This window comes from Saimiri boliviensis, chromosome 14, assembly GCF_048565385.1.
Source record: "Saimiri boliviensis isolate mSaiBol1 chromosome 14, mSaiBol1.pri, whole genome shotgun sequence".
Taxonomy (NCBI): domain Eukaryota; kingdom Metazoa; phylum Chordata; class Mammalia; order Primates; family Cebidae; genus Saimiri; species Saimiri boliviensis.
The window spans coordinates 39,222,163-39,249,829 of NC_133462.1; the positions used below are offsets into that span (position 1 = coordinate 39,222,163).

The window sequence follows — 27,667 nt, forward strand, 5'->3', positions numbered from 1 at the left end:
CTTGGGGGCCTGGGATCTTTTCTACCGGGAGTTAGGTAGAAATGGCCTCATGGTCAAGGGTAGGAGAGTCCTTACTCAGAGGAAAAAAGATAATCGACTCCCTTTCCCACGAACTCATGGAATAGTCAGCACACACATATCAGCTTCTAGCATCACCTTCTACCCGGATGCCTGAAGGCATTATCAGGGGAACCACTTTAAAGTCCTATAAAATGAGGTTAAGGCACAGATCCCCGGACGGCCCCTCCATACACGCCCAGCAGGACTCTGAGTATCGCCTCGAGTAAGTAAGGATCCCTCGAGAGTATTAAGAGAACTGGCTCCACCAGTGGCTGAATACATCCCGGGACCCACCGTTTTTGCAAAAAGCCGTGGATCCTGGAAGCAAGTACTAATGGGAATTTCTCTGCTTAGCGTGGGGGCTGCCGTGTGGATTCACGCAGATCTAAGTCGGGGTCTCTCTCTGGAGAGAGGCTGCCAACAGCTCCCGGGGAATGCCACCCACCCCAGGGCAGAGAGGGGACCCCGGCTTACCCGAGTTGAGTCCCAGGGCCAGCCGGGCTCGGTGTTGGCTGGGGACCACCTTTCTGAGAGACCGTCATACCGACATTCCGGGAGAGGGCTGGGCTGCCATCAGACAGGAGGGTGCCCCGGGGGTGCTCCTTGAGCGAGGCTGTGACAGAGGCAAGGACAGAGTTGGTGCTGAGAAAGTGGGTCGGGTAGCGGAGGTCGCCGGCACGGAAGCCCCGCTCCGACTGCGGCCGCAGCACCGACAGGATCTTGGAGGTCAGCAGCTCGTTATCCAAGAAGACGTTCTCGCTCCATTTCCTGGGGAAAGAGCTGTAAAAAGACAGCTCGGGGCGGCCGGGGAGCGCGCCGTGCCTGTCCCCGCTTTTGGAGTGAGCGTTCCCCATGGTCGCGCCAGGGGCTCCGGGACCCGGCGCGGGGCCAGGATGGGCTGCGCCGTTTTTATGCCTCGGTGGGATCCTTCTAGAAAACAGAGCTGCGTCTTCCCTCGCTGTATTGGCTGAAGCAGCGGGTCTGGAGGGCAGGATATTGGTCCCCACTGTGACCATTTAGTGTGGAAATTGCACAGTATTTGCTGCTTTGGTAGAATAAAACAGGAAAAAAAAAAAAAAAAAAAAAAAAAAAAAAAACCCTCTCCCGCTCTCCCTTGGCTTTTGCTGGGTGTAAAAAGCCAGTGAGCTGTTTGAGTTTGCTGTAAATAGTCTAAGATCATGAAACAGGCAGCTGTGCGCCTGGCGTGCTTCATACCAACACCACGCACATGATGAGATTTCATCTGAGCTCAGATGTTAGGATAACTCTAAGACCCAGAGATCGCTGCGCATGGTGTTTAGCTGCCCCTGGTCACCAGCACTGGAATAGAATTCTACCATCCATGGGACGTGAGGCTCTAATTCTGTTTCATAACCCAAACCAACCCAACATCAACAGGGGCTGCAAACAGGGGCTACTTGAAAGGCTGAGGCAGGAGAATGACTTGAACTGGGGAGGTGAGGATTGCAGTGAGCCAAGATCATGCCTTTGTTCACTACATCCATCTGTTCATTAATTTAAGGGTTCAGATTATAGGATAAGCTTATCTACTCACGGAAAGATGCAATTCTTGTAATTAATTAATTAATTATTATTTTTAGAGACGGTCTCACTCTGTAGCTCAGGCTGGAGCGCAGTGGCACAACCATAGCTCACAGCAGCCTTAAACTCCTAGGCTCAAGCAATCCTTCTGCCTCAGTCTCTTGAGTAGCTGAGACTACAGGTGTGCTGTATAATGAAAATAAACTTTTTTTTGTAGAGAGATTCGCGGTCTCGCTATGTTGCCCAGGCTGGTCTTGAATTCTTGTTTTGAACTCCCAGCTTCAAGCAGTCCTCCTGCTTTGGCATCCCAAGATGCAACTCTTAATGAAAGCTCAACTATCATTACACTCAGTTTTCCCTTCCTATTTGAAGACTCATTGAGATGGGCTACATGGCTAGTTTATTCTTACATTTTATAAATTGTATCTTAAAGCTCTGCCCAGGTAGGGACAAAGAGTAAGTAGCATTAAAAAGAAATCTAGGCCGGGCATCGTGGCTCATGCCTGTAATCCCAGCACTTTGGGAGGTCAAGGTGGAAGGCTTGCTCGAGGCCAGGAATTCGAAATCAGCCTGGGCAATGTAGCAAAACCCCATCTCTACACAACATAAAAAATTAGCCGGGCACAGTGGCATGTGCCTGTAGTCCCAGCTACTCAGGGGGCTGAGGCAGTAGGATCGCTTGAGCCCAGGAGTTCAAGGCTGTAGTGAGCCATGATTGGGCCACTGCCCTTCAGCCTGGGTAATACTGAGATCCTCTCAAGAAAAAGCAAAGCAAAGAAAAAGCAAAGCAAAGAAGAGAAAAGAAATCTGATCTGTCAGCCTGGGTGTGGTGGCTCACACCTGTAATCCCAGCACTTTGGGAAGCCGAGGCAGGTGAATCGCCTGAGGTCTGGAGTTTGAGACCATCCTGGCCAACATGATGAAACCCTGTCTCTACTAAAAATATAAAAATTAGCCAGGTGTGGTGGCACATGTAATCCCAGCTACTCGGGAGGCAGAGGTTGCAGTGAGCCGAGATCACGCCACTGCACTCCAGCCTGGGCAACAAAGTGAGACTCGGTCTGAAAAAAAAAAAAAAAGAAAAAGAAAAAAAGAAATCTGATCTGTTCAGTGACCTCCTGGGTCTAGGTCCCGACACACACTGGTTAGTCTACGTTCCAGGAAGAGAGCAACTGGAAGTCTACTTCTTGCAAACATGGAGTTATAAACCTTGGGGTGGGCAGAGCTTGCCCTAGAGGAAAATGTACCTTCAGCAGCTCTCCTGGGAGAGGATTAGGCATTCTCTGAGTAACTTTTTAATTTTGCTGTAGGCCGGACGCAGTGACTCATGCTTGTAATCCCAGCACTTTGGGAGGCTGAGGCAGGCAGATCAATGAGGTCAGGAGTTCGTGACCAGCCTGGCCAACAGAGTGAAATCCTGTCTCTACTAAAAATACAAAAATTAGCTGGGCATGATGGCGGGTGCCTGTAATCCCAGCTACTCAGGAGGCTGAGGCAGGAGAATCGATTGAATCCAGGAGGCAGAGGTTGTGATGAGCTGAGATCACATCATTGGCACTCTAGCTTGGGTGACAGAGCTAGACTCTGTCTCAAAAAAAAAAAAAAAATTTAGCTGTAAATGGAAGGTGAAGGTGAGGTGCAGGTGGGTAGGTGTTAGAGATTTTCTGGCAGAGGAGTAGAGGATGCTTGCCAATTAAGACGTTAGCCACTAAGCTGTGTACCACCACATTGCACATATTCTCAAGAGCTGTTCATTCCTTCCACAGCGCAGCACAGCAAGGATGATGACATTTGTTCACTGGCCAGAAACATTCTGACATCATGATAATAAATGACTAACAATTACTATTATTATAGGAAAAAAGCAGATAGAGATGTCACTCACATAGCAACACCCACGTAAAAAAAACAGGAATCCTGAACCAAAGGTGACACAGTCCGGGACAGGCATTTCCTGCCGTTTCTGTACAACATTCAACTCCACCCAGGCAATTCTGACTGTAATGTACAAATATGAGGCAAACCCTGAGATGTATGCTTTGCCCAGCATCCTGGCATGGCTGACGGAATGGTTGCTTATGGACTGAGGTCCTGAATGGGGTCAGATGAATTCTGCTCTATTAGAATAAATACTCCATAGAAGAAAAAGTCACTAAAAATAGCATCTGGCCATGCGAGGTGGCTCACACCTGTAGTCTCAGCACTTTGGGAGGCCGAGAGGGGGTGAATCATTTGAGGTCAGGAGTTCAAGACCAGCCTGGCCAACAAAGTGAAACCCCTACGAAAAATATAAAACATAGCTGGGTGTGGCGATGCACACCTGCAGTCCCAGATACTTGGGAGGCTGAGGCAGGAGGATCGCTTTAACCCAGGAGGTGGAGGTTGCAGTGAGCCAAGATCGTGCCATTGCACCCCAGCCTGGGTGACAGAGCGAGACTGTCTCAAAAAAGAAAAAAAAAGCCACTCCCTGGTAGAATGGAGACTTCCTAAAAATCAAGTCAAAAAAAGGTCAAAGAAATCACTGTTTCACTGAATATGAGTCAACTCTTTAAAAGTCAGAAAATTCTGACACCTGCTACAACATGGATATACCTTGAGGATATCAAGCTCAGAAATAAACCAGATACAAAAGGACAAATCCCATGTGATTCCACTCCTAGGACGTCACTAGAGTCATCAGATTCACAGAGACAGAGTAGAATATGGGCGCTGGGGAAGGGAATGGGGAGTGAGTGTTTCATGGGATGGAGTTTCTGGTTGGGAAGCTGAGAAAGTTCTAAAAATGGATGGAGGTGATGGTTGCACAGCAATTTGAATGTGCTTAATGCCGCCAAACTGTGCCCTTAGGGATGGTTAACGGTTAACACAGCAATATGTTATATGTATTTTACCATAACTAAAAAAAGAGCTAGCATGGTGGCTCATCACTGTAATCCCAGCATTTTGGGAGGGTTAGGTGGGAGGATCAGTGCTTGAGCAGCCCAGGAGTTCAAGAACAGCCTGGGCCACATAGGGAGATCCTGTCTCTACAAAAATACAAAAATTAGGTGAGCATGGTAGCGCACGCCTGTGATCCTACCTACTCGGGAAGCTGAGGCAGGAAGACTGCTTGAGCCCTGGAGTTCAAGGCTGCAGTGAGCTATGGTTGCGCCACTGTACTCCAGCGTGGGCAACAGAGCAAGATCGTGTCTCATAAATAAATAAATAGATAGATAAATAAATACAATTTGTAAAAAAGACATCACTGCTTCTTTGTGGTGACAAAATCATCCTGCATCTTCACTGAGGTGCTTGTTACTAAAATCTATGCCTGGGATATGCCCTAGTTTTGAAATTGCCCTTGGTTTTGTTATATATATCACCATTGTGGGTATGGGTGAAGGGCACATGGGGACTCTCTAGACCATTTTTGTAGCTTCTTGTGTGCCTTAAACTATTTCAAAATAGGCCGGACACAGTGGCGCATGCCTTTAATCTCAGCACTTTGGGAGGCAGAGTCGGGGGGAATCCCCTGAGGTCAGGGGTTCAAAACCAGCCTGGCCAACACGGTAAAACCCTGTCTCTACTAAAAGTACGAAAAAATTAGCCGGGTATAGTGGTGTGCAGTTGTAATCCCAGCTACTTGGGAGGCTGAGGCAGGAGAATTGCTTGAACCAGAAAGGTGGAAGTGGTAGGGAGCAAAGAGTGCACCACTGCACTGCAGCAGCCTGGGTGACAGAGCAAGACCCCATCTCAAAAACAAACAAAAAACAGAGAGAGCTGAAGCAAGAAGGTGGATCTCCCTTTGTTTGACCTCAGTTGGGAAAAGGTGTTGGACCATCCAGAATTTTCACTGCTCACCTCAAATGTCCCATAAGTACTGACTTGGGGGTTTTAAACAAAATTTAGCAGGTAGGTGAATTCGCAAATACAGAACTCACAAATAATGAGGATCTACTGTAGATATCAAAGTTTGCTGAATGAGAAGTTATATTTTAGAACACTCTTGTTTTTTCTAGTACATATCACACTTCCTTGGACCACAGATAATTCTTTGCATTTCTTTATAATTTGTTACATATATACTTCTGAAAAAGTATCTAAGATGGCTTTTTATTATTTGGGGGGCAAGGACTTTTTACAGAAAAGTTTAATGAAAAGTTTAGCTGTAATGGAACCTACTGAGATAAATTATTCTTTTTCCACTGGTACTCCAGAGGAGTCTATGGCTCCCTCTCACCGACCCAATCTACTTAAGACTTATTTTTTATTTTTTTGGAGACAGAATTTCACTCTTTTTGCCCAGGCTGGAGTGCAATGGCACAATCTTGGCTCACTGCAACCTCTGCCTCCTGGGTTCAAGTAATTCTCCTGCCTCAGCCTCCCAAGTAGCTGGGATTACAGGCAGGTGACACTATGCCTGGCTAATTTTATGTTGTTGTTGTTGTTGTTGTTGTTGTTGTTTTTTGTAGAGACTGAGTTTCACTATATTGGTCAGGCTGGTCTCACACTCCTGACCTCAAGTGATCCACCTGCCTCGGCCTCCCAAAGTGCTGGGATTACAGGCAAGAGCCACTGCACCTGGGCTACTTAAGACTTTTCACATAAGAGGTGGCAGCACTAGGTGGCTCACACCTGCAATCCCAACATTTTGGGAGGCCAAGGTGGGAGGATGAATTGAGGCCAGGAGTTAGAGGCCAGCCCGGGCAATACAGTGAGATCTCATCTCTTAAAAAAAAAAAAAAAAAAAAATTAGCCAGGCATGTCAGTGTGTGCCTGTAGTCCCAGATACCTGGGAGGCTGAGGTGGGAAAATTGCTTGAGCCCTGGAGTTCAAGGTTGCGGTGAGCTATGATTGCACCACTGAACTCCAGCCTGGGCAACAGAACGAGACTCTGAAAAAACTGAAATAAAATGAAACAGAATAAGAGGTAGACAGTCATAAATTGAGTCTTCCTGGAACACATGAGGCCACTGAAATAGCTGGTGGGTCAAGACATGAGTCAGTGGCCCTGCCCCAGACCCACTCTATTGATTACGTCTTTTGATCCTGTATTTGTGATGCTCTGACATCTTGGGGCTCTGCTGACCATGGGTGCATGGCCCTTCCCAAGGCTGCTGGCCAGGTTCTAGAGATACAGGGCCTGTGGCCAATGCAGAGCTCAGACCCCCAGTTGCCTCCTTTCTGGGGCTCTCTTTGCCTCATTATCTCGGGGCCCCGTCCTGAGCCTGCTCACCCTGCCTGGCCCGTTTGTCCCCTGGGAAACCACAGTGAAGACCCGGTCCATATTTTCCCCTCTGTTGCCCAACTGACCCTGTGCTCCCTATGTGGCGTGCCCTGCCACCTGCTTCCAGAGGACTGTGAATCTAAACTTCTTCCATCCTGATGGTCAATTTCTGGGTCTGTGAGTCTTACCATACTGGGTTAAGACAAATCATGGGTACCCTAAAACACCAGCTGCTTAGGGGCCACAGGTCTGCCTGCCAGGGATGGGAGAACCTCAGATCTTCTGACGTCGGTTTTGTTTTGTTGTTTTTTGAGACAGAGTCTTGCTCTGTCACCCAGGCTGGAAAGCAGCGGTGCCATCTCAGCTCACTGCAACTTCTGCCTCCATGGTTCAAATGATTCTCCTGCCTCAGCCTCCCAAGTAGCTGGGATTATAGACACCCACCACCTCATCCAGCTAATTTTTGTTATTTTTAGTAGAGACGGGGTTTTGCCATGCTGGCGAGGCTGGTCTTGAACTCTTGACCTCAGGAGATCTGCACGCCTGGCCTCCCAAAGTGCTTGGATTACAGGCATGAGCCACCACATCTGGCCTATGGTGTTTCTTTTTGGGGTTCTAAGATCCACTGCAGTGACTCTGAATATACGAAAAGCCCCTGAGTTGTACCCGTAAACAGGTGCATCGTATGGTCTGTGAATTAAATCTCAATAAACCTGCTCAACCAACAAACTCACACCTGTAATGGACAGGCTTCTTTCTGCAGGAGGAGAACAAGACATTTGATCTGCAGCTCAACATACGGTGGGAATTAGTTGCTCTGTTCTTGGCTCCAACAGAGACACGGATATGTATTTATCTCCTGCTACCATTTTTCCTACAGCAGACAGCCATGGCACTTGGGGTTCAGCTTGTGCTGTCCAGCACTTTCTGTGCAGCTGTAAAAGCTACTCAGAGTCTAATTAGCGCCTCCTGCCCACTGCTGAGAGGTGCGATCGATTGGCGAGCACCTGGCCCGCCACGGCCACTGTATGTCATAGAGCTCTTTCTGCAAGGGGACCTGGAGAATGGATGGGAAGAAGTGAACAGTGAAAATCAAAACAGTTCTAACTTAAGGGGGGAAAGAAAATATACCCTGTCTCAGCCACAAACATAGACAGTGGCCTGTCCTCAGGGTGATTTTTAAAAGTTGGTTTTGTCTTGCTTTCGTGAATTCAAGAGTAGTCTCCGGGCTGGGCGCGGTGGCTCAAGCCTGTAATCCCAGCACTTTGGGAGGCCGAGGCGGGTGGATCACGAGGTCGAGAGATCGAGACCATCCTGGTCAACATGGTGAAACCCCGTCTCTACTAAAAATACAAAGAATTAGCTGGGCATGGTGGCTGGTGCCTGTAATCCCAGCTACTCAGGAGGCTGAGGCAGGAGAATTGCCTGAACCCAGGAGGCGGAGGTTGCGGTGAGCCGAGATCGCGCCATTGCACTCCAGCCTGGGTAACAAGAGCGAAACTCCGTCTCAAAAAAAAAAAAAGAGTAGTCTCTGAACAGGCACAGTGGCTCATGCCTGTAATTCCAGCACTTTGGGAGGCTGAGGTGGGAGGACTGCTTAAGGCTAGGTGTTTGAGACCAGCCTGAGCAACATAGTGAGACCCTGTCTCTATTTAAAAAAAAAAACAAAAAACAAAAACCCACTAAAGAAAAGCAATCACTGAGCAAGTTAGATGACAAAGCTTTTGTGACAGATGTCAGGATCCCACTTGCATTACTTTACTGACACAAAATATTCCATACCTTTTCTTCTTCTTTTTTTTTGAGACAGATCTCCCTCTGTTGCCCAGGCTGGAGTGCAGTGGCATGATCATGGCTCACTGAAGCCTCCAATTTCTGGGCTCAAGGGATCCTGCAACCTCAGCCTCCTGAGTAGCTGGGATTATAGGTGCACGCCACCATGCCCAGCTAATTTTACATTTTTCTGTAGCAATGGGGGTCTCATTATGTTGCCCAGGCTGGTCTTGAATACCTGGCTTCAAGTGATCCTCCTGCTTCGGCCTCCCAAAGTACTGGGATTATAGGCATGAGCCACTGTAACTGGCCCTGATATGACATATTAAGTGACTGTCTTAATTGGTCTCAAACTGTCTTTTATATACAATCTAGAAGCACACTGACTTCTAGAAATGCCAATTGGTAAACAAGAATTGCCTATCCTGGCTGGGTGCAGTGGCTCACACCTGTAATTCCAGCACTTTGGGAGGCCAAGGCGGGTGGATGACAATGTCAGGAGATCGAGACCATTCTGGCTAACAAGGTGAAACATCATTTCTACTAAAAATACAAAAAATTAGCCAGGTGTGGTGGCACTCGCCTGTAGTCCCAGCTACTTGAGAGGCTGAGGCAGAAGAATCACTTGTCCCCGGGAGGCGGAGGTTGCTGTGAGCTGAGATTGTGCCACTGCACTCCAGCCTGGGCAACAGAGAGAGACTCAGTCTCAAAAACAAAAACAACAACAACAAAAAAAGAGAACTGCCTATCCTAAATTGCAGATTCCTATAGCCTCTCACTTATAAAGAGACCCCAAACATCTTTTGAAGGCAGCTGGGCCCTGGTACCTAAGTCTCCACAGTTTAATGCAAAGGACTACTCAAGAAACAAACGGGGCTGGGTGTGGGGCTCAAGTTTGTAATCTAAGTACTTTGGGAGGCCAAGGCAGGAGGATCCCATGAGCCCAGGAGGTTGAGACTGCAGTGAGCGGTGACGGCATCCCTGTACTCCAGCCTGGACAACACAGAGACCCTGTCTCTGAAACAAACAAAAACAAAAAGAAACAAACAAATGACCCAGACAAATGTCTTGGGTTCAAGGCTTGGCCTCAGAAACAACGGCTCCTTTTCTCACATTTAGGGAAGTTTTCTGTCCCCACCCACCCGTCTGTTCTTTGTTTCAGCCAAGACTTTGTTTTAGGCTGAGAGTGCAACCTGGCTCTAGAGAGTTCTAGCAAGCACTGGCTTACTGGCGAGGGTTCGAAAGACAATTAAAGAAAATCTGATGCCAGATGAAGCTTTGAGTTCACAGTTCCTGCCTTTTCAGCCACCTGAGAATAGACTAAATCAATGAGAAGACGACTTATTGATTTTTCTTCCCTGCCTCATTTTGATGTTACACAAGCAAGATAGTATTAAAAAGAATTAAAAGGTAGGAAGAAAAAGAAAAAAAACCTCTTCATCCCACACCTCAGGGTACAAAGAAAAATTTAAAAAGACATGTTGCAGCTCAGAAGGTAAGTATGACTCAGAATATTCTTCCCAAACCTGGTACTGTCCAAAACCAAAAAACAAAACGAAAACCCTCCTACCCCAAATTACATGTCAAACCCCCAAAATACCATTAGAAATAATTGTGGTAATTTGTAGCAACAGGTACTACATATCGAGTGCTTCTTGTATTCCAGGCTGTGTTCTGAGCACTTAATATTTCTTTCTTGTTTTTTTTTTTTTGTTTTTGCTTTTGTTTTGAGACGGAGCCTCACTCCGTCACCCAGGCTGGAGTGCAGTGGCACAATCTCGGCTCACTGTAACCTCCGTCTCTGCGATTCAAGTGATTCTCCTGCCTCAGCCTCCTGAGTAGTTGGGATTACAGCCGCCTGCATCCACACCTGGCTACTTTTTTGTTTTTAGTAGAGATGAGGTTTCACCATGCTGGCCAGGCTGGTTTCAAATGCCTGACCTCAAGTGATCTGCCTGCCTCTGCCTCCCACTTAATCTTCCTATCTTCCTTTCTTCCTTCTCTCTTTCCTTCCCTCCCTCCCTCTTTCCCTCCCTCCTTCCTTCCTCTTCCTTCCTTCCTTCCTGCCTGCCTGCCAGCCTCAGTCTCCTGAGTAGTTGGGATTACAGGCACCCACTACCACACTCAGCTAATTTTTGTATTTTTAGTAGAGACAGGGTTTCCTCATGTTGGTCAGGCTGGTCTCGAACTCCTGACCTTGTGATCTGTCCATCTAAGCCTCCCAAAGTACTGGGATTACAAGGATGAGCCACCGTGCCCGGGCCTCACTTAATATTTCTTAAGTCCTGCAGTTATCACAATGACTCAATAATAGGTACTACTATTATTTTAACTTTTTATATTTTGAAACAGGGTCTCACTCTGTCACCCTGGCTGTAGCACACAGGCACCATCACAGGCAGCCTCGACCTCCTTGTCTCAAGTGATCCTTCCACTTCAGCCTCCTGTATAGCTGAGACCACAGGTGTATGCCATCATGCCTGGCTAATTTAAGATGGGGTCTGGCTATGTTGCAAAGGCTGGTCTTGAACTCCTGGACTCAAGTGATGCTCTTGCCTTGGCCTCCCAAAGTGCTTCAGTTCATTTTTGTTATAAAGTATAAAGTTTAGTTTGAGGTTTGTTTATTTATTTATTGTCTATGGATGAGGGCATTATTGTTCCATTTTATTTTTTATTTGAAGATAAGGTCTTGCTCTGTCACCCAGCCTGGAGTACAGTGACACAGTCACAGCTTACTGCAGTTATAAATTCCTGGGCTCAAGCAGTCCTCTGGTCTCAGCTTCCCAAGTAGCTGGGACTACAGGTGCATACCACGATGCTCAGCTAATTTTTCAGATTCGTTTGTACACAGGGTCTCCTTATGTTACCAAGGCTAATCTCGAACTACAGGCTTTAGCCATCTTCCCACCTCAGCCTCCCAAAGTGCTGGGATTACAGGCAACACCATGCCTGGCCTGAGTTAATTTTGGGTGCAGGGGCTCACACCTGTAATCTCAGCACTTTGGAAGACTGAGGTGGGTGGATCACTTGAGGTCAAGAGTTCGAGATTACCCTGGCCAACATAGTGAGACTGCATTTGTACAAAAAAAAAAAAAAAATTAGCCAGGCATAGGAGTGCATGCCTATAGTCCCAAGTACTCAGAAGGCTGTCGCAGGAGGATCGCTTGAGCCTGGGTTGAGGCTGCAGTGAGCCATGATCATGCCGCTGTACTCTAGCTTGGGTGACAGAGCAAGCCTTTATCTCTTAAATAATAAAAAAAAGCAACATGGAAGTACCAGGTGCAATGTGGTAGCCTGAGTTGGATTCGGGAGCAGAAAAATAGCTAAAATTTGGATAAAGCCTGGGAGTTTAGTCAATAGTGACTATTAACGTTAGGGGAAACTGGGTGTGGGGTATGTGAACATTCTCTGTTCTATCTATGTAACTTTTCTGTAAATTGAAAATTTTTCACAAGCAACAGGTTCATTTTTTAAAAAAGTACATTGAGGCACACGTCAATTAAAAAAAAAAAAAAAAGTACTCTGGCTGGGCTTCCAGCACTTTGGGAGGCCAAGGCAGGCGGATCACCTCAGGGAAGGCAGATCACCTGAGGGCACTATCTCCTGGCCAACTTGGCAAAACCCCATCTCTACTAAAAATACAAAAATTAGCTGGGCGTAGTGGTGGGTGCCTGCAATCCTTGGTACTCGGGAGGCTGAGGCAGGAGAATCACTTGAACCCAGGAGGCGGAGACTGCAGTGAGCCAAGATCACATCATTGCACTCCAGCCTGAGTAACAAGAGAGAAATTCTATCTCAAAACAAACAAACAAACAAACAAGCAAACAACAACAACAACAAACTTCTAGGACACACTGAGGCTTGTTAATCACAAGAGTTGAGTTTTTGGTGAGGCATGTGCACAGGGGTGCTCTGAATTAAGGAAGAACCAGAACTCACTGCCCAGCAGACAGTGCCCTCTCCGTGGCATGCATGCCATTGCCCTCTGGGCCCTCCTGTGGGATCTTCTAGAGCTTCCTCTCATGGGTTTGGGGCCCTCCCTCTGTGCCAGCGACATGAGCCACAGCTTGGGGCGCCTGTGAGATGATGACCTCTTTTGCACCCTGAAGTCCAATCGGCCCCGGTCCTGCCTTCTGCCTGTTTGGTTTTTTGAGATGATGAAGCCTCGTTCTACTGCCCACGCTGGAGTGCAGTGGTATGATCTTGGCTCACTGCAACCTCTGCATCCCGGGTTCAAGTGATTCTCCCATCTCAGCCTCCCGAGTAGCTGGGATTACAAGTGCCTGCCACCATACCCAGCTAATTTTTACATTTTTAGTAGAGATGAGGTTTCACCATGTTGGCCACATTGGTCTCAAATGCCTGACCTCAAGTTATCCTCCCACCTCGGCCTCTTAAAGTACTGGAATTACAGGTGTGAGCCACTGCACCCAGACTTCTGTCTAACAAGCTTTGGTAATGCCCCCTGGTCACTTAGCCTAGGTTGAGATCACCATAAGCGGCTGCCCATCCAGACTCACTCATTCTCATCCCGCCCAATCTATGGGGTCCAGACCCTCCCTGGCCTCACCTCTTGCCATGTTTTGTACCCTGCACCCCAACTACGCTGACATGTCATCCAGGGAGCCTCACAGCCCCCGGCCCCTTGGCTCACGGCGCCTCCCTTATCTGGGCAGCTGTGGGGCCAGGTCAGAGTCCTTCTGCACAGCCCGCCCCTGGCTGTGGATCCCATGGCCTAGGCCTGGAGGCTTCTTTTACAGCTCAGCACACTCCTGCCTTTATGGCACCGTGCTGCACCTTGACCTCCCTGATAGCAAGGGTCAGGTGCTGCTCCTCTCCAGGCACCAGCAGATCTATGCGCTCAGCCCGTTGCGGCACGAACACATAGTTACGCAGGCTACCACAGGCCTGTGACGAAAGGTGCAGTCAGGGAAGGCAGCGGGTAGAGTGAGGAGAGAGATCAGGGAGGACGCCCACAAGTGCAACCTGCAGAGGCCCAGGGTGATCTCCTTCTTGGCCATTTCGCTGTTCTTTTTTCGAGACAGTCTCACTCTGTTGCCCAGGCTGGAGTGGAGTCGCGTGGTCATAGCTCACTGCAGCCTCCAACTCCAGGGCTCAAGCGATCCTCCTGCCTCAGCCTCTTGAAACATTAACGACAAAAGCCACCTTCAGGGCCGTTATCTTTGGTGGGATTTTAAGTTCCACTTAAAACAACAAAACCTCTTTGGAAGGCCGAGGTGGGAGGATCATTTGAGCCCGGGAGTTGGAGGCTGCAGTGAACTATGATCGCACCACTGCACTCCAGCCTGGGAGACAAGGGAGAGTCCGTTTCAGAAGCAAGACAATCTCCATGCAATCTCCAGGCTGTGGGGTCACCAGGCCCTGCTGGAAGGTGATGGAAGGCCACAGCCAGGAAGCAATTGGGTGCCCAGCTTGGCAGATGGGAACACAAACTACCACCCAAGAAAACTGAGTTAAAAACTACCTGAAGAAATGCATTATAAGCATTGCTATTTCTTAAGTGAAACTGTGTGACCCTTCAATTTAGCTACCACTCACCCCCATTCACAAAGACAGGAAAATCCTTACGCATTCTCAATATCACAGCAGGAATTAACTGTTGAACTACTTTCTGGTTTTAATATCTTATTCTTCTTACTGTTTATTTAAGTTCTGAACATGTTTGCCCAGAGGTTTGACCTGTTACACGCTCCTATTCTATTCCTTTAAAAGAGAGGTTATTTTCATTTTTTTCTCTCTCTTTTTCTTTTTTTCTTTTTTTCCTTTTTTGAGACAGAGTCTCACTCTGTCATCCAGGTTGGAATGCAATGGCCTGATCATAGCTCGCTGCAGCCTCAAACTCCGGGGCTCCAGCGATCCTCTCACCTCACCTCCCAAGTAGCTAGAACTATAGGCACACAGCACTCCCACACTCGGCTGATTTTTGTATTTTCTGTAGAGACACGGTCTCGCTATATTGCCCAGGCTGGTTTTGAAACACTCCTTCCTGCTCTCAAGCAATCCCCCCACCTCAGCCTCCCAAAGTGCTGGGATTACAGGCCTGAGCCATCAAGTCCAACCTTCTTTTTTTTTGTAAAGGCTGGGTCTCACTCTGTCACCCAGGTTGGAATGCAATGGCATCAGCACAGCCCACTGCAGCCTCAAACTGCTGGGCTCCAGTGATCCTCCCACCTCAACCTCCCAAGCAGCTGGAACTACAGGCACACAGCACTCCCACACTCGGCTGATTTTTGTATTTTCTGTAGCGACAGGGTCTCGCTATATTGCCCAGGCTGGTTTTGAAACACTCCTTCCTGCTCTCAAGCAATCCTCCCACCTTGGCCTCTCAAAGTGCTGGGATCACAGGCATGAGCCATTGTGCTTGGCCAAGGCAGTCCTTTTTTTCTGGACAGTGCTTGGACACACGAAGCCCACAGACATGCCCCCTCCAGGGCACTGGGTAGACACATCTGCCCTTGGACCCAACTTGCAAAAAAAGGCTGCTGGGGCAACATTTGACCTCAGGGAGACTTTTTTCTTCACTGGGGGCTCTCCAGGAGCCCGCAGTGAATTGGGCCCCAAAAGATACTGCGTGTGGCTTTCCTGGCAGGTTCTGCAACAGCAAAAAGGCCAGATGGAACCACATTCTTGCCTGCAAGCGGGGCTCTGGGTTTTCCCCGCCTCAAGTTTATGAGGGAAAAAGGAGGGCGGGTCCTCTCTAACCCCAAAGTGCCTGACTTGGGCTCCTCTACGCCAGGAATTCAAACTTAACTTTCTCTGACATTCAGAAGGGTCTGTAGAACCTTTCAATGCTGCGAGATGCCCTATGATTTTGGAATATTTGACAGCATAACTAAGAACTCAAGAGTCTACAGTGAGAAACCTCATGCTACATGGAAACCAATCGAAGCCACTTTTCCTTCTGGGACCAGTCTCATCCTAAGAGTAAGGGATGCTTCACAGTACAATACACGCTTGCTGCTAACTGGATGTTGATTAGGTGTCTGGTAGAATACCTAAAAGTAAATTCTCATCATTCTTTGGTGCTTTTTTTCTTTTTGAGACAGTCTCACTCTGTCGCTCAGGCTGGAATGAAGTGGTACGATCTCGGCTCACTGCAACCTCTGCCTCCCAGGTTCAAGCAATTCTCCTGCCTCAGTCTCCCGAGTAGCTGGAACTACAGGTGTGCACCACCACGCCCAGCTAATTTTTGTATTTTCAGTAGACACAGGGTTTGGCCATGTTGGCCAGGCTGGTCTCAAGCTCCTGACCTCAAGTGATCCACCCACTTCGGCCTCCTAAAGTGCTGAGATTACAGGCAAGAGCCACTGCTCCCGGCCCATTCTTTGGTGCTTTTTTTCTTTTTTTTTTGTGACAGGTTCTTGCTCTGTTGACCAGGCTGGAGTGCAGTGGTGCGTTCATAGGTCACTGCAGCCTCAAACTCCTGAGCTTAAGCAATCCTGCTGTCTCAGCTTCCTGAGTAGCTGGGACTACAGGCACGCACACCATGCCTGGCTAATTTTTTTGTAGGGACAGGGTGTTGCTATGTTGCCCAGGCTGGTTTTGAACACCAAGCCTCAAGTGATGCTCCTGCCTTGGCCTCCCAAAGTGCTGAGATTATAGGCATGAGCCACTGTGCCTGGCCGCTCATCATTCTTAATAAGCTTTAACTTCAAAGGTTTGTTTGTACTGTTTTTGTGGGGGAGTAGGGGGAGACCCCCACCCTTTTCCCATTGATATAAGAGGCATTTCTCTAAACATGTAAGGCCAAGCCAGAGCCCTACTCCTGTTTAATAAAGATAAGAACCAAGGCAAACTGCTCTAGGTAACTCACCTTAGGGGGATTAGGAAAAAAAAAAGAACAAAGTGGAACATTCTTGGGCATAAAACCAGTTGGCTGCATGTCATGGTCTTAAAAACGTACAAATGTGGTACAAACTCTTCACTGCAAAGATTCCTGGCTGATAAGAAATGGCTCTCAGGAAATACTGATAAGGGCTCATGAAAAAATGTCACCTATAGCACTGTTGCCTGAATTTGAGCCTTCTTAATGAACAGTACAAGAGGGAACTAAAATTAAAAATTAAATTAAAATCGACCGGCACTCTTACTACCATCACTTACAAATGTGTCTATGCCCCTATCTTTGTTGACATGGGTGTATATCTTCACAGTTGGAACTGCAGGGAACATATGAGTATCTCACGTTGATATGGGCTTTGTAAGTATCACTTTAATCACTTCCCTGCTGTTAGACATTTGATGCATCCTAATTTAATACACGAGTCTCCGTGAGATGGGATATGGACGCAAAGGCTACCGATCCTGTCTGATTTTTTAGACATGCATTACCAAGTTGCTCTTCCCAAGGACTATGCTAGTAAGTGCAACCTTGAGGAAAATCTGGCTCCAGAAAGAAAATCTGGCCGGGCGTGGTGGCTCACACCTATAATCCCAGCACTTTGGGAGGCTGAGGTGAGGAGTTCGAGACCAGTATGGCCAACATGGTTAAACCCCGTCTCTACTAAAAATACAAAACTAGCCGGGTGTGGTGGCACATGCCTGTAATCCCAGCTACTCGGGTATCTGAGGCAGGAGAATCACTTGAACCCTGAAGGTGGAGGTTGTGGAGAGCAAAGATCGCGCCACTGCACTCCAGCTTGGGCAACAAGAGCAAAACTCCGTCTCAAAAAAAAAAGGGAAAGAAACAAAATCCTGGAGGGTGGTATCACAAATAGCAACTAATTGAAGCTGTCTGGCATTACAGGTGTTTGTTCTCATTTTTCCATTCTCTAAATTTCCTGCAACAGTCATATGGCTTTTATGATTAAGAAAAAAAAAAAAAAAGTTAACATTAGGAACAGCTGGGTAAAGATTATCTGGGAACTCCCTGCACAATCTTCGAAAAACTCATCTGTCAGGTCAGACATGATGGCTCACCCCTGTAAGGCAAGAGGATTACTTGAACCCGAGAGCTCAAGGCTGCAGAGCCCAAGACCACCTGGGCAACATAGCAAGACCCTGTCTCTGCAAAAAAAATAAAAATTTAGCAGGGTGTGGTGGTATGCACCTGTAATCCCAGCTATTCCAGAGGCTGAGGTGGGACTATCACTTGAACCGGGAGTTTGAGGCTATAGTGAGCTATGGTTGCACCACTGCAATCCAGCCTGGGTAACAGAGCAAGACCCTGTCTCTGAAAAATAAAAATAAAAATAAAAAATCATCTGTCAGTCTAAAATTATTTCAAAATAAAAGTTTAAAAAGCTCAAAGTGGGCCAGGTGCAGTGGCTCACGCCTGTAATCCCAGCACTTTGGGAGGCTAAGGTGGGTGGATAGTCTGAGGCCAGGAGTTGGAGACCAGCCTGGCCAACATGGTGAAACCCTGTCTCTACTGAACAAAATTAGCTGGGTGTGGTGGTGCCATGCCTGTAATATCAGCTACTTGGGAGGCTGAGATAGGAGAATCAATCGCTTGAACCCGTGAGGCGAAAGTTGCAGTGAGCTGAGATGGCACCACGGCACTCCAGCCTGGGCCAAAAGAACAAGACTCTGTCTCATAAATAAATAAAATAAAAAGCTCAAAGTGGAGGCCACCCTTTTTGATGCCACCCCAAATGAATAGTGTGTCAGTTTTCACATGGCTCGCTTCTATGAGATCCACTTCTGGACCTACTTCCACTGGACGCACTAGATCACAGAGCTTGCTTCTATTCACATGAGATCCACTTCCTCCGTGGGGGTGGGGGGCTGGAGAATTAGGGGTATCTTGGTACATGACATTTCTCTTCCAGAACACTGGCTTTGGTGTCAGGTAGAACAGGGGTTTGAATCTTACTCTGCTATGTGCTTTTTGTTTTCAAGACAGTCTCTTGCTCTGTCACCCAGACTGGAGCGCAGTGGTACGACCTCGGCTCACTGCAACCTCTGCCTCCATGGTTGGTTCAAGCGATTCTTGTGGCTCAACCTCCCGAGTAGCTGTGATTACAGCTGTGCATCACCATGCCCAGCTAATTTTTCTATTTGTAGTAGGGAAGGGGCTTCACTTTGTTGGCCAGGCTGGTCTTGAACTCCTGGCCTCAAGTGACCTGTTCACTTCGGCTTCCCAAAGTGCTCCCCCTACTTTTGTGCTTTTACTACCTTTGTGATTGTGGCCAATTAATGACCTGGTTCCCTTGAGATTGTTTAGTCATCTGTGCAGAAGCAATAAACAGCATCCACCTCAGGACTGTTGGGACAATTCAATAGGGAAATAAACCTCAAGAGTCACCGGGCATGGTGGCTTATGCCCGTAATTCCAGCACTTTGAGAGGCCGAGGCAGGCGGATCACGAGGTCAGGAGATGGAGACCGTCTTGGCTAACAGGGTGAAATCCTGTCTCTACTAAAAATAAAAAAAGTTAGCCAGGCGTGGGGTCGTGCACCTGTAATCCTAGCTACTTGGGAGGCTGAGGCAGGAGAATCACTTGAACCTGGGAGGTGGAGGCTGCGGTGAGCCGAGATCATGCCACCACATTACAGCCTGGATGATGAGAGCAAGACTCCATCTCAAAAAATAAAAAATAAAAGTTAGAAAATATTTTGTTGTGGGACTGATTATGTGGTATTCAAATGAGAAGAGATCTCCAGTCCAGAGGAGCCCAGGTGATCAGGAGGTGTGTATTAGCAAAGAATGATGGGATCCCCAATAGTGAGAGCTGGAGTGGCCTGATGAGGAAGGTAAGTCATTTTACCTGGAGGCAGGAGGTCATGGGATCCTTTGCACCGGGTTTTGAGGGATGAATAGGAGGTTATTAGAAGAAAGAAGGATGAGGGAAGGTCATTCCAGAAGAGGACAGTGGGCAAGGGCAGAGGCATTAACAGGGGGAATGATGGCATACTGGGGGTAAGGTGGTTACAGGTCAGGGGGCTGGGCCATGGGTGGGAGCTGGGCAGGTGGGGAGTGCTGGAAGAATGTAGCCCGAGAAGATCAAAAGGCAGGCTGGGAGGGGCAAGCGTGGCGTTTTACATGCTGCCCTACGGCGCTCTTCCAACCAGATGGGAAGCCAGGGGAAGGTTTTAGGCCAGTGAGAGGCATGATTAGACCTGCATTACAGAGGGAACTGGTGATAGGACAGGCCAATGATTAGATGGGTGCAGAGAGATGACAGAGGCAGGGAACCAGTTTGACAGCCTCAGTGCAAGGTGACAAAGTCCTTAAGGAAGGCAGAGGGCGAAGAGTTGGGGCAGGAGTTCAGAGGCAGACCCAGTGGGACTTGGTGCCCTGTCAAACATGGGCGTGGATGGAGGAAGTAAGGACGATGAACATGTCTAGTTTGGGCCACTGAGGAGGGACCTGGAAGAAGGAAGGGAGAAGGGGACAGAGGTGGGAAAAAGAACAGCAGTACTCCCAGCAGACACAGTCAGTCTGAAACGCCACCCAAGAAACTCTGCTCAAGTCCTGAAGGCTGTTGAGACATGCGTGGAGTCAGGGTCACCATCAAGGCTGGGGATATCTATCTACATATTTATTTATTTATTTTTGAGATGGAGTGTCATTCTGTTGCCCAGGCTGGAGTGCAGTGGCACAATCTTGACTCACTGCAGCCTCCACCTCTGGAGTTCAAGTGATTCTCCTGCCTCAGCCTCCCAAGTAGCTGGGATTACAGGCGTGCGTCACTATGCCAGGCTAATTTTTGCATTTTTAGTAGAGACAGGGTTTCACCACGTTGGCCAGGTTGGTCTTGAACTCCTGACCTCAGGTGATCCGCCTGCCTTGGCCCCCCAAAGTGCTGGGATTACAGGCATGAGGCACCATGTCCGGCCAAGGCTGGGGATATCTATTTGGGAGGAACCCATGTGTAGAAATAGAAAAGGAGAAGAGGGTACAGCTGTCCTGCATATATGAAAAGCAGCCCTCTGTACCCGTGGGTTTTGCATCCTGAGAACACTATATTTTTGATCTGCTTTGGTTGCAGGAGCAGAACCTGTAGCTGCAGAGGGCGGACTGAATGGACTGAAAAGAGTCTGTGTGTAACTGGACCCACACAGTGGAAACCCGTGTTCAAGGGTCAACCGTAGTGAAAGACAGATTCCTGAGGAATGGCATTTGGAGGCTGAGGTGGGCAGACAGCTTGAGCCCAGGAGTTTGAGACTGGCCTGGACAACACAATGGGACCCCATCCCTACAAAAAATACAAAAATTAGCTGGGTGTCATGTCGCATGCCTGTAGACCCAGCTACTCAGGACGCTGAGGTAGGAGGATTACTTGAGGCCAGAAGGTGGAGGCTGCCCCGCACCACTGCACTCCAGCCCAGGTGACAAAGCAAGACTGTCTCAAAACAAAAAAAAACAAAAAACAGTTTTGAACAGAGCTGTCCGCCATCCATCCCAGGTGGACCAGCACAGCAGACAGAGTCCTGAGACGCTTCCATTTGACAGGCTCACCCCATACGTCCTCTCTCCAGGACAGGTGTGACTCAGGGCAGGGCCGTGTCTGCCAGTAAACTGTGCTTACCCAGAGCCATTATCATTTGTTCCCAGGGCTGTGCATGCCATTGCCTATTGCCGCCTGTCATCATAGTTATGCACTTGAGCAACAAAGTGCTGCCTAAACTCACGGACCCATGAGTGCAAAATAGTTGAGTGTTTCTTTGAAACAGAGTCAAATGCTTTGGAATAACTAAAAAGTCACTTAAAAACAAGCAAAACAGGCCAGGCACAGGGGCTCATGCCTGCAATCCCAGCACTCTGGGAGACCGAGATAGGCTGACCATCTAGGTTGGGAGTTCGAGACCAGCTGGGCAATGTCGTGAAACCCTGTCTCTACTAAAAATACAAAAATTAGCTAAACGTGGTGGGGCATGCCTGTAGTCCCAGCTACTCAGGAGGCTGAGGCACGAGAATCACTTGAACTGGGCAGGTGGAGGTTGCAGTGAGCCAAGATCGCGCCACTGCACTCCAGCCTGGGCAACAGAGCAAGAGAAGCAAGTCTCAAAATAATAATAATTGCTCAGCTAGGCATGGTGGCATACACCTGCAGCCCCAGTCACACCCGTACTTAGGAGGCTGCAGCAGGAGGATCACTTGAGCCCAGGAGTTCAAGACCAGCCTGGACAATACAGCAAGACCCCATCTCTAAAATATATTTATATATATAGCTGGCCTTTTTTGATTAGTCGCCAGTCTCAGAGTTCTGCTGGCCTGAGGCTGTCATCAGGGCTTAGTGTTTCTCCTCTAGGTAGCTTCCTCCGGAGCGTGTGCATTCAAAACACAGACACAGAAGAGGTAAACCAGCTGCATGGGCTCAGGGTTCAGAAGTCTGTCCTGGGGGGAAGTGCCCTGCCCAACACCTTCCCATGTGACTGCAACACGCCCTATGCAACTCAGTGCTTGAGAGGCTGGTCTGGAGTGTGTGGGAGAATCCTCTGTGAGCTTCAGGCTAGGGTGGCTCTGTGGAGATAAGGAAACCTTTCAAGAGAAAAGGGTTTTGAAGGAGGCTAGGTTTCACGACAAGACTAGGGAGGTGCCTGTCCTGCATGCAGCAGGCAAGGGTAGGGAGACAGGGGTTCTTCTGAGACAGGCTGGAGGCCGGGAGTTCCCTTCACGGTGGAATGGGTTGCCTGGGCTGTGGTGAAGGAGTTGCAGGTGCCCCTGGGGTGTGGGGGCCGAGTGTGGGTGCATCTTGGGTACAGAGAGTGTGGGTACATCTGAGGTACAGAGGGTGTGGATATATCTGAGGTGTGGGGGACGAGTGTGGGTACACCTGGGGTAAAGAGGCCGAGTGTGGGTGTATCTGGGGTACAGAGGGTGTGGGTGCATCTGGGGTACAGAAGGTGTGGGTACATCTGAGGTGTGGGGGACGAGTGTGAGTGCACCTGGGGTACAGAGGCCGAGTGTGGGTGCATCTGGGGTACAGAGGGTGTGGGTACATCTGAGGTGTGGGGACCGAGTGTGGGTACATCTGGGGTACAGAGGCCAAGTGTGGGCACATCTGGGTTATGGGGGCCGACTGTGGGTACATCTGGGGTGTGAGGGCCAAGTGTGGGTACATCCGGGGTACGGGGGCCGAGTGTGGGTACATGTGGGGTATGGGGGCCGAGTGTGGGTACATGTGGGGTACGGGGGGCCGAGTGTGGGTACATGTGGGGTACAGGGGCCGAGTGTGGGTACATCTGGGGTAAGGGGGCCGAGTGCAGGTACATCTGGGGTAAGGGGGCCGAGTGCGGGTACATCTGGGGTATGGGGGCCGAGTGTGGGTACATCTGGAGTATGGGGGCCGAGTGTGGGTACATCTGGGGTACGGGGGGCCGAGTGTGGGTACATCTGGGGTACGGGGGGCCGAGTGTGGGTACATGTGGGGTACAGGGGCCGAGTGCGGGTACATCTGGGGTATGGGGGCCGAGTGTGGGTACATCTGGGGTACGGGGGCCGAGTGTGGGTACATGTGGGGTAGGGGGCCGAGTGTGGATACATGTGGGGTACGGGGGCCGAGTGTGGGTACATGTGGGGTACGGGGGCCGAGTGTGGGTACATGTGGGGTATGGGGGCCGAGTGTGGGTACATCTGGTGTACGGGGGCCGAGTGTGGGTACATCTGGGGTGTGGGGGCCGAGTGTGGGTTCATCTGGGGTACGGAGGCCGAGTGTGGGTACATCTGGGGTATGGGGGCCGAGTATGGGTACATCTGGGGTGCGGGGGCCGAGTGTGGGTTCATCTGGGGTACGGAGGCCGAGTGTGGGTAAGTCTAGGATACAGAGGCCGAGCGTAATTGCACTTGGGGTGCAGGGCCTCCTAGGGGCTGGAGAGCAGATACACCTGCAATGATGAAATGATGGCAGAGCTCCTTCCATTCACTGGCACTTATTGAACAGGTGCCAGGTGACTAGCAGACATCTGAAGGGAAAGACTCTCCAGGAAACAAGTATTTGTGGAAACTCAGAAGAGCTGTCTGCAAGTGCTGCCTTCACTTCCTCTCCTCTCTCTCCCCCTTGAATCCACACCGACGGCTCCATCAGCAACATGTGCCTGGGCGGAGAGGGCAGGTGCGCTAGGAACAGACACTGTGACCACACTGCCTGGGCTCAAACCCCCACAGCGAGAGACCTGACTGTATCCTGCCTCAGTTTCCCCCAGCTATAGAATGAGGGTAATAGTGGTGCCCACTGGCTGGGCACAGTGGCTCACACCTGTAATCCCAGCACTTTGGGAGGCTGAGGTGGCAAGAAGGTTACAGAGTGATCACCTGTTCCGACAGGGTGGGAGGACTGCTTGAGACGAGGAGTTTGAGACCAGTCCAGGCAACATAGCAAAACCTCATTGCTACAACAAATAAAAAGTTAGCCAAGCATGGTGCACGCCTGTGCTCCCACCTACTCGGGGGGCTGAGGCAGGAGGATGGCTTGAGCCAGGGAGTTCGAGGCTGCAGTGAGCTATGATTGTGCCACTGCACTCCAGCTGGGGTGACAGTGAGATCCTGCCTCAAAACAAAACAAAACAACCCCACAAACACAAAAAAAGTAATGTCCTCTTTGGGGGTTGGCTGTGATGTCGAGAACATTCTGGAATGCTGTCTGGCACATGGCAAAGACTATCCTTGACTATTTGCACCACTGTTCACTTCCTCCACAGCTGCTGGAATGATTCCACTAACAACCAAGTCAGGCACGTCCCTCCTCTGCTCAAAGCCCTGCCATAGCTCCCACCTACCCCAGGAACCCCTGCCTTTACTGTGACCTACAAGAGCGGTCGGCAAACTATGGCCCTGGGCCAAATCCAGCACCTGCTTTGGAAGAGCACAAATATGCAACAGAGACCTTATGCAGTCCACAAAGCCTAAGGTATGTACCATCTGGTCTCCTATAGTGTCCAAGACCTCTGGCCCCACCCAGACCATCTCCCCACCAGCTACCACCTGCCTTCACTCTCCCAGTCTCCTGGGCCACATGGCTCCACCCACCTCGGCCTCCTCCATGTTACCCAAACATGTCACCACCCCACCAGGCCCCTGTGGCTGTTGCTCCTTCTGTCTGCCCCATCTTCTTTCTCCTTTTATTTTTATTGAGATCGAGTCTCGCTCTGTCACCCAGGTTGGAGTACAATGGCGTGATCTTGGCTAACTATAACTTCCGTCTCCTGGTTCAGGTGATTCTCATGCCTTAGTCTCTCGAGTAGCTGGGATTGCAGGCGTGTGCCACCACATCCGGCTAATTTTTGTATTTTTAGTCAAGATGGGGTTTTGCCATGTTGGCCAGGCTGGTCTCCAACTCCTGGCTTCAAGTGATCTGCCTGCCTCGGCCTCCCAAAGTGCTGACATTACAGGTGTGAGCCACTGTACTGGGCCAATTTTTATTTTTATTTTATTTATTTATTTATTATTATTATTATTTTTGAGACGGAGTTTTGCTCTTGTTACCCAGGCTGGAGTGCAATGGCGCGATCTCGGCTCACCGCAACCTCCGCCTCCTGGGTTCAGGCAATTCTCCTGCCTCACCCTCCTGAGTAGCTGGGATTACAGGTACGCGCCACCATGCCCAGCTAATTTTTCATATCTTTAGTAGAGACAGGGTTTCACCATGTTGACCAGGATGGTCTTGATCTCTTGACCTCGTGATCCACCCGCCTCGGCCTCCCAAAGTGCTGGGATTACAGGCTTGAGCCACCGCGCCTGGCCCAATTTTTATTTTTAAATAAATAATTTTGAAATAGAGACAGGGTCTTGCTATGCTGCCCAGGCTGGTCTTGAACTCCTGGCCTCAAGCAATCCTCCTGCCGCTGCCTCCCAAAGTGCTAGAACTACAGGTATATGCCATCTTGTCTGGCCTGCCCACCTTCTCAGTGAGGCCCCAGAGGCCATCCTGTTTAAAATATCACCCTGGCTGGGTGTAGTGGTTCACACCTATAATCCCAGCACTTTGGGTGGCCGAGGAGGGTGAATCACTTGAGGTCAGGAGTTCGAGATCAGCCTGACCAACATGGTGAAACCCCACCTCTATCAAAAATACAAAATTTACCCAGGTGTGGTAGTGCATGCCTGTAATAGTGAGACTCAATCTCAAACAAACAAACAAAAAAACGAAACAAAAAAGCCCACCCAAATAAAATGTCATCCACCCCAAAACACACACACGTGCGCGCGCGCGCGCACACACACACACACACACACACACACACACACACACTTTCTCCATGAGGCACATCACAGCCTCTTTGCATTCCGGGGCACTTGACAGCATTTCGGCACTATTTTTGAAGGTCCTTTTATTTTCTAAAAAATTTATTATTATTTTATAAATGAGATCTCTCTCTGTTGCCCAGGCTGGAGTACAGTGGTGCAATCATAGCTCACTGCAGTCTCGAACTGCTGGGCTCAAGGGATCCTCCTACCTCAGCCTCCCAAGTAGCTGAGACCACAGGTGTGTGACGCCTCGCCTGGTTAATTAAACAAAAAATTTTTAGAGATAGGGTCTTGCTATGTTGCCCACGCTGGCTGGTCTCAAACTCCTGGGCTCAACTAATCCTCCCACCTAGGCCTCCCCATGTGCTGGGATTATATGCATGAGCCTCCTAGGACATTTTCGACATTAATGTCACCAAGAAGAAGCCCAAAAATGTAAAAACCGTGGCACTCATAGACCTTAAACAGGGCATGCATTTAGAGAGTAAGAGGCTGAACGGGAAGGCAGACTGTCGCCTCACGCTGCCTCAGCCGTGAACGGCCATGGGAACTCTGTGTTTTCTCCACTCTGCACCAGTACGAGTGGATTGATGTTGAGGTCATGGAGAAATTTTAGCAAGTATATGAAAATTAAACACAGAATTACCATCCGATCAGCAATTGGGTATATCTTCAAAAGAACTGTCTGAGTAAACACTGACTCTGCAATTCGAGGCTTGACTATATTTTTGTTTATTTAGAAGGGAAACTCCAGGAGCTGAGCTTCGGGTCTCTGTTGTCACGGCTGGCACGAGGCCTGTCACGTGGTGGGGGGGTGCTTAACAGATGCCGGCTTCAGGGAGGGAGGGAGAGGGCCTCTGGGAGGGACCTGGTCTGGGCTGGTCAGAGGAGAAAGGAAAGGGCAAGGTGGAGGGAAGGTCTTACTCCAGGAGGTTCTGCCATGGGCCTTGGGGGCCCTTGGGGTCACTTTCTCGTCGAACCTGAAGCCACAGAAAGGTTTATGTGGCGTGGATGCTTCTAGAAATGATGGCTGGAGCATAGGAAGCAGGGCACACTGGAAGGGGTGGATGCAGGGAGACCTGGACCTTCAGGGCAGGGGAAAGGCAGGGAGAGGTGGAGAGGGACAGAGAGGGGTGGTGTAGGGGTGACGGAGAGCCAGAGTGGTGGGCTCAGCAGCAGGCAGCCACTGGCACGGGGGGCACCCTAGGGAAGGGATGGAAATTTGGGTCTAAGGTGGTACCTGGAGCATGGGAGCACCCAGGAGCAGGGCTAGGGAGGTGGTTTAACGGAGCTGCATGGAGATTAAATGGGATAAGGGATGGAATTAAAGTGATCTTAGGACCAGAATAGCTTAATTGCATGAGTGGATTTTATTTTGGGGGAGGGGAGCAGACAGCTGTATCATAACCACTGGCTCAAACTAGTATATTTTATTTATTTATTATTTATTTTGAGATGGAATTTAACGTTGTGGTCCAGACTGGAATGCAGTGGTGCGATCTCAGCTCACTGCAACCTCCGCTTCCCGGGTTCAAATGATCCTCCTGTCTCAGCCTCCCAAGTAGCTGGGATTACAGGCACATGCCACCACGGCTGGCTAATTTCTGTATTTTTAGTAGAGATGGGGTTTCATCATGTTGTCCAGACTGGTCTCAAACTCCTAACCTCAGATGATCTGCCTGCCTTGTCCTTCCAAAGTGCTGGGATTACAGGTGTGAGCCGCCTTGCCCAGCCCTCAAACTAGTATTATTATGACGTTTAAAAAAAATGATCGACCGAAACCCCTAGGTTGTTTCCTCGCAAGCTGTCACTAGCTTCTATTTCCCGATCCTGTATTGATAAGGTTGTTTATTTAGACCAGTGGTTCTCTACCAGGAGCGATTCCTGCCCCCACAGCCATTTGGCAGTGTCTGGAGACGTTTTTCATTGTTATGG

At 49.3% G+C, this 27,667-nt stretch overlaps 1 protein-coding gene across 7 annotated transcripts in view; it reads right to left on the reverse strand.

The window, feature by feature from the left end:
* Positions 1–27,667, reverse strand: part of ARHGEF18 (Rho/Rac guanine nucleotide exchange factor 18) — a 121,312-nt gene that overhangs the window by 31,529 nt on the left and 62,116 nt on the right. For all 7 annotated transcript variants that reach the window (XM_074384725.1, XM_074384724.1, XM_074384726.1 and 4 more), the window contains one exon: positions 535–673. In XM_074384725.1, coding sequence (XP_074240826.1) covers positions 535–673 — 139 coding nt within the window. The remainder of the gene's footprint in view (positions 1–534; positions 674–27,667) is intronic.